The 9,776-nt window shown below is 38.9% G+C and overlaps 1 protein-coding gene across 2 annotated transcripts in view; it reads left to right on the top strand.

Moving 5' to 3' along the window:
• Positions 1–9,776, top strand: part of BNIP3L (BCL2 interacting protein 3 like) — a 37,109-nt gene that overhangs the window by 9,774 nt on the left and 17,559 nt on the right. Inside the window, exons 1-2 of one of the 2 annotated variants that reach the window (XM_045286907.1) lie at positions 4,416–4,487; positions 5,337–5,520. In XM_045286907.1, the coding sequence (XP_045142842.1) occupies positions 5,357–5,520 (164 nt within the window). In that variant the 5' untranslated portion in view covers positions 4,416–4,487; positions 5,337–5,356. Of the gene's footprint in view, positions 1–4,415; positions 4,488–5,336; positions 5,521–9,776 lie in introns of those variants that run through there. The other variant, XM_004707613.2, reaches the window with a different exon arrangement.

The following is a 9,776-nucleotide window of genomic DNA, read 5'->3' as shown; positions in this document are numbered from 1 at the left end:
AAAAAAAAAAGCTGGAAGTCTGTGACAGGGTTTATGAGAGTAGGATTTAGATGCTAAGGAGAGGGAATGATTTTAAATCTGGGCACTGATATTTACATTTTTGAGGAACACTTTTTAATTGTGAAAACTGTAGAACAAAACTATTTCAGCCTCTTGTGTGTGTACAATTCGGTGGCATTAGTTATGTTCACCATGTTGTGCAACCATTACTGTGATCTGCTTATGGTATTTTTTTCAAAACTCTTATGAGAAACTCGGAAGCCCTTAAGTGAACACATAATTTGTGTAATATATTTTTTAGGATGATAGAGTATAGTTCCAATGACCGCTAACAGAACACTTTCTATGTATTGGGCACCTTTTAAAAATGTCTGTGTGCCTTATTCACAAGTCATCCTTGTAGCAGCTCTATAAAGTAGATGAAATTGTTGCCCCCTTTGTATAGACGTGGCAGCAAGATCAAGATATTAAGTAAACTTTGGTGGTGTGACAGCTGGTAAGAGGTAGTGGGAGTTTGGCTCCAGTCTGTGATCTCAACCACCGAGATGCCAAACTATTGTTTGCCTTATGTAGAAATCTTAGTTATGCTACAAGGCGTTTTAACCACAGAGATCATTTCTTCTATTTCTAAATCATTTTATTGGGGCTCATACATTACATACATACATACATACATACATTGTGTCAGCACATTTGTACATTTGTTGCCATCAGTCTCAAAACATTTTCTTTCTACTTGAGCCCTTGGTATCAGTTCCTCATTTTCCCCCCTCCAGAGATAATTTCTTATTAAGTATTTCTAAATGTGTCTTCTCAGCTTCTTAAAATACATGTTAGATTGTGATTTTCATATTTTTAATGCAGAAAGTACAATTCAGTTACTGGTTTAGAAGATTTTCAAAAAATGAAGGTTCAGAAAATTAAACATTGCAGCAACCCATTTTCTCTTTGACCAAGTACTTAAGTGAACATTAATTATGTTTTAGGGGAAAAATGATTTTCCCAGGGACCCATTTGGAACTCTTGGTTCCTTAGTTTTGCTTCTGACAGAGGAACTCTTGATTTTTTGCTTATTTTACATACTGGGCTTTCGAACAAGATGAACTGGTTCCATTGGTTTAAAAGTAAAGTTTGAAAATCTTAGAAACAGTTGGAGTAGGGGGATACTGTTCATCATTTAACTGTACTTCTATTCTCTTTCTCTCCTCAAGATATTTTCAGACCTCTAAGTTTAGAGATGCTTTTGGCATATTTTTAATATACAGAGGCATTTTGAATATAACTTATTTTCATTGTTTGCTCTAGGACAGTGGTTTGCAACCTTCCTAATGCTGCAACCCTTTAATACAGTTCCTCATGTTGTGGTGACCCCAACCATAAAATTATTTTCATTGCTACTTCATCACTGTCATTTTGCTACTGTTAGGAATCGGGTGACCCCTGTGAAAGGGTCATTTGACCTCCAAAGGGGTCGCTATCCACAGGTTGAGAACCGCTGGTCTAGGATTTGCTAGTTGAATTAGTTGGCCCAGTTTTATTTTTCTCTAGTCAGTGCCCATTTTCATGTGTATATTGAAATAGGCTGTGGAGTTACGGAGGACACTGGTTTGGCAGTACAACCCCCACAGTCAGTACAGTCAGCTACTAACCAAAAGGTTGGACGTGTACCAAGTCACTTAGAAGCGCCTCAAGGAAGACCTGGCAATCTACTTCTAAAAAGTCAGTCATTAAAAACTTTATGGAATACAGTTCTAGTCTAACACTCATGGGGTCACCATGAGTCAGGACAGTTTGACAGCAGCTGGGATGGGTAACCACTGGGGCTGCCACAAATGAGAATGAGAAGTGTAAAAATGGTGTGAAGGTAGTGTGTGACTTCCCAAGGGGAAAGGAGAATCAAAATCATTAGCCCAAGGCCAACTTCTATGAAACTGAGGTCAGACATGCCTCTCCCCTCCAACGTTCTTAACCAGTTCTAGCACCAACCATTACTCCTAAGGCATTCTCTACTTCTTTCCTACTTCAGATAACTCATTGCAGTGGCCACACAGAACTCACAAACAATACTCCTGATTATGGGGTTTAATGGAGGAGTTAACAGTTTATAAACTAGGATTAGAAATGCTCAGGGTACAGTTCTTTGATCAGTACAACCTTCTCCCAGATAGTGCCCATAGACAGGCCTCTCTCTAGTCCTTGGCCCCCCTCAGCCACGCAGCTCTTTGGCATCTGCCCTGCTTAGGCAAGGTTGCAGAACTCTTTAAGTGCAGTGGATAATGTTGCGGCTAAATACCCAAAGGGCGCTCCACTGTGTTATAAGCCTCAGCCTAAACAAACTCAGGGCTCGTTCTTTGGGTCAACAAACCTAGCTCCCACAGCTCAATGTCTGGAAAGCACCCAGCTCCAAAAGCACTCAGCTTCACCCCACCTGCTTGGACGCTCACTGCTCTTGCTCTTGGTTCCACCACTTCTCTTGTGTCACAACTCTGCCTGGATTGGGGGGGGGCGGTATGCAAGGATCTTATCAGAGTCCAAAGGACGAACATCTCTTCTGACTCTTCTTCATTATTGGGAGTGACACCTTCGCTTCCTGCTTCTGAGATGGCTCATTTTATACCTGGCAAGATGCCAAAATTGACCAGTCCCCACATGGGGGTTCCAAATTTTTTTAACAACTTACCCTGTTAGCAGTTACTTAAAATAGAATTTATAGCCCTATCAGCAATATTCTCCTACCTTCTCTTACCCTGACCCATCAGAAGTAGAGGAGATAGACCCAGTCTGCATGGTCCCATCCAGTTGCTTGGTGAGAGTTACAAAGGCTATGGCTAGAGGAGCCCTATCAAGTAAATCACTGCACTACAAAAGTTTAACAATTTCTATTAAGAAACTTACTAAGTACATTACAAATATAAATTCTTAGCTTATGCATAATTGAGAGTCTCCTAGTTACTTAGGTACATTATCTCTGTTATAACATTAATCTGTACAATTAGCCCCATAAGGTAGGTACTTTTCTTTCTTTGGTACTTTTCTTAAAATAAATGTTATTCTCTGTGTTTCACAAATGAGGAACCTGAAACTCAGAGGATTGTGCATCTTGGTGGTGTCAGATGTCTAAGCAGGTCTGCCTTTGAGCTTTTCTTCCACGGAAGGATGACACTGAGTTCAGTTCTGGGTTTGGTATAGTTATCCCTTGTATAGAATACATGTAGGGTTTGAGCCTGTTTGGGTGATTCTGATTTATTGATGGAAGATCATTCAGCAAAGAACACCCTCTGCCAATCTCCAGGGTGTTTAGATTGAGGCCACCAATCTGCTTGATTGTAACTTATTTTTTAAAACAAAATTTGTTGTCTCCTTCACTGCTACCAAGTCGTTTCTGACTCATAGCGACCTTATGTACTGCCGAGTGCAACACTGCTTGGTCCTGCGCCATCTTCACACTTGTTCCTAGTTTGAACCCATTGTTGCAGGCACTGTGTCAGTACACCTTGTCCAGAACCTTCCTCTTTTTCACTTTCCATCGACTTTACCAACCATGATTATCCAGGGACTAGTCTCTCCTGACAATATGTTCAAAGTATGTGAGAAAAAGGCTCGCCATCTTTGCCTCTAAAGTAGCGGTTCTCAACCGGTGGGTTGTGACACCTTTGGGAGTCAAATGACGTTTTCCCAGGGGTTGCCCAATTCATAACAGTAGTAAAATTACAGTTAGGAAGTAGCATTGAAAATAATTTTATGGTTGGGGGTCACCACAACATGAGGAACTGTATGAAAGGGTCATGGCCTTAGGAATGATGAGAACCACTGCTCTAAAGGAACATTCTGGCTGTACTTTTTCCAAGACAGATTATTTGGTTCTTTTGTCAGTCCACGGTACTTTCAATATTCTGCACCAGTACCATAAATTCAAATGCATCAATCCTTCCATTTAATGTTTGTCTGCCACGTGTATGTGAAGCATTTGAAAATGCCATGGCAATCTAACTGAATTGTGCATTGCTTTAATATCTGTAAGAGCTCTCAATAAAATGATTGAAAAATAAAGAAGAAAATACCATGATGTGGGTCAGGTGCATATTAGTCTTCAAAGTGACCTCCTTGCTTTTCAACGAGGCCTAGTGCAGCAGTTTACCAACTGCAGTGGGGTAGAGCTGTACGGTATAAAAATTAGGGGGCAGGGAAAGACTTTTCCTGCTGAAGATAGTTTAGTGGCTACTATTCTCAACTCTTACTGAAAGTTAAACCATTTTAATGTGCCAATAAATTCATTGGACCAGTAAATATTTTCAGGACCTATCCAAATTACCAATGCCACTTCTGTTTTTCTGTGGCTCCACCCCCATTGACTATCTTCCTGAGGAAAAAGTTCATGTCTGTCTGTCACCACGGCATTCTTGTTTCTCCCCTGAGACCACTGAAGCTTGATGAAACCCTAGAAAGCAGTAACTGTGGAGAGAAGAGAAGAGAGACAAGTTCTCAAGGTATGTTTAGTGCATAGAAAGAGGGAAAAGAGTAGGAAAAGCGAGGTACAAAGGAAAGGAAGTTGATTTGCGGGATAGAGCAAAAGTGTTTCCCAGAATTTTTCGCAGTATCACCTCAGTTAAAAGCCTACTGTGTTTATTTTATGCTCCAGATTTGTGCACAAATTAAAATTTTTGTGATTTTATTTAGGTTACCTCCCTAGGAGCTTCTTGGTTGTTTGTACTAATAAGGATAGGATTGATGTAAATGACTTAATAATTTTCTAAGCCAAATGCTTATTTCATTTGTGGACTCGATACAACTAAGATGTTGAGGTGGACCATTGAGAGAGGGTGTGCAGTGTGTGTGTGTGTGTGTGTGTGTGTGTGTGTGTGTGTGTATAGTATATATAATGCTTATATGTGTATGCCTTTATGTATACTTGTATATACACAAAAATATCTATGCATGTAGCCTAAAAATTAAATGTAAGCAGCCTATCTTATAATAAAGTTACTTATATTTTTGGAAAAATAACCTCAAAAGCTTTGAACTTCCAAGTTGACAATAACTTTTTGATTGTACGTAAGCTAAGAGACAGATGGCTGACAGACTCATTTTATTTTGTAAGATTGATTTTAAGGGTTCTAGCGTATTCTAAATGGAATTCGAAGTACATGTGCTTTAGGAATAGAGGTGTATAGATTTTTAGACTCTTATTGCTGCTTGTTTATTTTCTTCAGAATGCTTTTGCATTGGTTTGAGCCGAGTCAGAATTCTTATCTAAATTCACCATGTTCACATCCGTGTGCACATGACGAGTTTCAGTTCTGCTGTGGTTAACTTAAGTTATCTGACTTGTCCAACAGGTTCCTGGGTGGAGCTGCCGATGAACAGCAGCAATGGCAATGATAATGGCAATGGGAAAAATGGGGGGCTAGAGCATGTACCGTCCTCATCCTCTATCCACAATGGAGACATGGAGAAGATCCTTTTGGATGCACAGCACGAATCAGGACAGAGTAGTTCCAGGGGCAGCTCGCACTGTGATAGGTAAGTGCAATCCAGGTTGAGTGGAATTGTAGAATCAGATGAACGGCCTAAATGAGCTCATTTTGTATGCTTACAAAGTAAATGCCTGTCAGCAACCTAAAATTTAGCTTGCCTGAAGTTCGTTTACTGAATATTTTGACATGGTGTGATTCCTGATTTCCTGCCACATGTGTATTTTTTCCCTCTAAATTTAATTTTCTTCTATTGAAGCAGCATACTTTTTAAAAATCAGACAGCTGACAGGTATTTCAAGTTTCCTTTGTTCCTCCTCAGGTTGTATTCATTTTCTTATTCAGATTGAATTATTTTTTAAATGTTTGCCAGTTTAAAATTCAGTGGCATAAATACTTTTTACAACGTGCTTGACTTCTGTTTATTACACTGATCATCACAGTCTGCGTTGATTACCCGTTGGTGTAGCATCTGTCCTGCTACACCATGCTTTCATCCACTTCGTATCCTCCACTCCGGCGGGGTCACTAGGCATCAGAATCGACTGCGGCAGGGCATGTGTTTTCCTTCGTTGGTTCATATCCTTCACAGTAATGGTCCTGGTAAACTGACAGTCAGTAAGTGCTTGAGTCATATAAACCGTATGTTAGTGCCAGGTGAAAGCATTATTTTCACATTGGAAGCACCAACCAAACTGTATACAAATTGTTTCTTTTGAAGGCTATTCCGTTTCATTAGAGGAAATTTCATTTCAGACTACATTTCATACATTTTACTAATTCTATTAAATAAAACCTGCTTAGGGTAAAAAACTAAGAATACAGAGATAGTAAGTATGAGTAAAATGAACTGAAATCATTAATTTATTTTTCAGTATAAGCTATTTTTTCCTACTGTAACATTATGATATATTTAAAAATAAAAAGTTCAGTAACAGCTACACTGTTTGGCAAACTCATAGCACTGTGTTATACTGAATGGTATTTTGGTTAATTAAAAGTTAGCTGATAAGAATAATTTAGAAAATGCAGGTGCACAGGAAAAGGACTAAAGAAACATTTTTAACTGTTGACCCTGATAGTCCCGAGATTGGAGCTATGGTTGATAATTTTCTTTCTGCATTTTTTTTTTTTTACTTTATAAAAGATAGTGTATATATAGCATATATTTTTATCAGAAAAGGTGGGAGAGAAACAAATTAAGTCATGCTTGAAGTTCTTGCTTGGCTTATGATCTAGTAATGTTGCCAGGGCAGCCACAGGATGGGTTTGTTGACTTAGTGGTACATGGCGTACCCTCTCTACCCCGACTCATCTCTCACTTGACTATGCATCTTATAGCCTGGGATGGCTATGGCCATAAACACTACCCGAGAAAATGACTCTTTCTGAGTAGCTGTAGGATTAGTAGTTGGCCTTTCCAAATATTTATTTTATATTTATGAGACGTGCTGATTCACTGGCTTCTGAAGTTTTCTGTTTGTTACAGGCCTGTTGGTAAGGCTTTTTTCTATATGTTCTAATACATGACTCTTGATCATTGGCGCCAGTGTGTCCAGTTATCTTGTTCACATGGTGCTATTGTTTTCAATATTCTTTGCCATCTCTAATCAGAAGCATCAATCCTTCAGTTTTCTTCATTCACTGTCCAGTGTCCACATGGATCTGAGGCACTTGAAAATATCATGGCTTGGTTCAGACACATCTTAGTCCTGAAAGTGACGTGGTTGCATGTAAGATATGAAAATAATAATGTAAGAAATGAAAATAATAATCTATAGCTTAGGAAGGGTTTGTGAATGAGGGTGGGGGAAGGGAGGTAGAAGAAATGGGGAGCTGATATCAGGCTCAAGTAGGAAGAGAATGCTTTGAAAATGATGATGGCAGCATATGTGAAAATGTGCTTGACACTGGGTGAATGTATGGATTGTGATAAGAGATGTAAGAGCCCCCAATAAAAGTATTTAATTTAAAAAAAAGAGGTCTTTTGCAGAAGATTTGCCAATTGCAATCCATTTGATTTCTTGGCTTCTGCCAAGAAATGGACATTGATTGTAGATCCAAGTACAATGAATTTCTTGACAGCTTCAATCTTCTCTATCGTGATACTGCATGTTGGTTCAGTTGTGGGGATTTTTGGTTTTTTGTTTTGTTTTGTTTTTGATTTTTGCTTTTTTTATGTTGAGATAAAATCCTTACAGAAGTCTGTAGTCTTTGATCTTCACCAGGAAGTGCTTGAAGTACTGTTGACTTCTAGCACACAAGATGCAGTCGTTTACATACCAGAGACTGTTAATAAGCCTTCCTCTGATGCTGTGTTCTTCATACAGTCCTTTTGCTCAGTTTATTTGCTCAGCATACAAATTAAGTGGAGTGAAAGTTTACATCCCTGATGCACCCTTTTCCTGATTTTAAGCCATGGAGTTCTGTTCCAATAACTGCCTCTTTTCCTATATAAAATTTACCCATGAACAAAAACAAGAGGAAAAAACATTTACCCAAGAGCACAGTGAAGTATTGTGGAGTCCCGTTCTTCACAGTCATGCATATGCTCCCCACAGTCAGTAAAGCCCAGGGGAAGCATCTCTCTGGAGTTCTCAGCTTTCAGTGAAGATGCATTTGACATCCGACATCTCATATTCCTTGTCATCTTCCGAATGTGGCTTGAATTTCTCACAGTTTCTGGTCAATGTACTACTGCAACTATTTTTGAATTATTGTTAGTAAAATTTTACTGGCACATAATACTGATAATGTTCGGTAAATTACACATTCTTTTGTATCACCTTTCTTTGGAATGTACACATACATGGATCTCTTCCACATACAAATTACTCTTCCAAGTAACATACCATATATACTGGTGTATAAGCTGAGTTTTTCAGCACATTTTTAATGCCGTTTTTATGGTAAATGTAGGTGCCTTGGCTGATACTCGGTTCGGCTTATGCTTGAGTATATATGGTATCTTCCAAATTTCTTGACATAACAGTGAGCATTTCCCAAGTTGCTTAAGTTTATTGAAGCTTGGCCACCATGGGTACCCAAGGTGGTATTTAAAATTCTGACATTACTTCATCATCACAAGCCACCACTGGATGACAAACTGACAACATTACTATTTGCTCTTCTGGCTACCTTACTTCATTAATAGTTGTAATGTTGTAGTAGTAAGTTAATTTGTGATCATTTATCAAATTACCTTTCCATGATCATGTTTAAGTTGGGCTTCTAAACATAGTGAATGCTTTTGAATATGTCCCTGCCCTGCAGCATGTGTCTTTGGGTTCCAGGAACGGATTACCTTTCAGACAAGGCATAGAACTCCAGCTCAACAGCATTCTCCTTGGAGGGCTGATGGCACACTTCACTATTTAAGCATGTCTTTAAAATCCACCATATATGAACTGCATGCATCTCTGTATTTGATGTTGGTGAAGACTCTTGTTTGTAGGCAATAAAAGATCTAAGATTCTTGGAAATTAGTCCGAGTTTATATGTATATTTCAATTTAAAATTATACCATAGATGTGTTTTGTCACGGCTTTAGTTGTTAGATGATAGCCCCTATGTGTTTTGCTTTTTGTTCATTCTGTTGTAGGGATTTTCAACCTTGACTGCACATTAGGATCACTCTGAAAACTCTAAAAAATATTGATAATCACACCCCACCCTTACAGATTCTTATTTAGTAGAGACAACAGAATATTTTAGAAGCTCCCAGGTGATCCTGAAAGGCATCATGTTGGTCCTTTAATGCGTTCCAAATTGTTAAATAGTAGTAAACAGTTTACCGATGGGAAGTTCAGTCCTGTCAGATTGGTGCCAGTGGTAAGCATATAACACTATGGTAATGCTCCTGTGGGACTTGTGACTTTGTCAAGCTTACTTCCTTGACCTGATCATGGCTGTCAGGCCTTAATGGGATTCCTTGTTATGCTCCAACTTGATTATGAGTGTAATGACAGTAAACCGAGAAATGCAAGAGTGCTTCATGCTCGTTAATTCCTGTGATTTTCTACTCTTTAGACAAAACTTTTCTAAACACATGTAATATGTTTAACATGGAACCAGCTTTCTATTTTCCTGTTCCCACAAAAGCATCTCTTATATCAATTATAATAGTTTAAGCAGGGGCCCTCAAACTATACGGGCCCATTATCCGGCCCGCCGAGTATTTTTGCCCCGTATTGTTTTTTTATTTCAACTTATTTTGTTCATAGGTTTTTTTAAGCTATAGTCCAGCCCTCCCAACGGTCTGAGGGACAGTGAGCTGGCCCCCTGTTTAAAAAGTTTGAGGACCCC

The sequence above is a fragment of the Echinops telfairi genome, unplaced genomic scaffold (genome assembly GCF_000313985.2).
Source record: "Echinops telfairi isolate 266 unplaced genomic scaffold, ASM31398v2 ScPeMD7_9;HRSCAF=40, whole genome shotgun sequence".
NCBI lineage: Eukaryota > Metazoa > Chordata > Mammalia > Afrosoricida > Tenrecidae > Echinops > Echinops telfairi.
The sequence above is the reverse complement of the archived record's forward strand: the minus strand, read 5'-3'. Positions and strand labels throughout refer to the sequence as shown.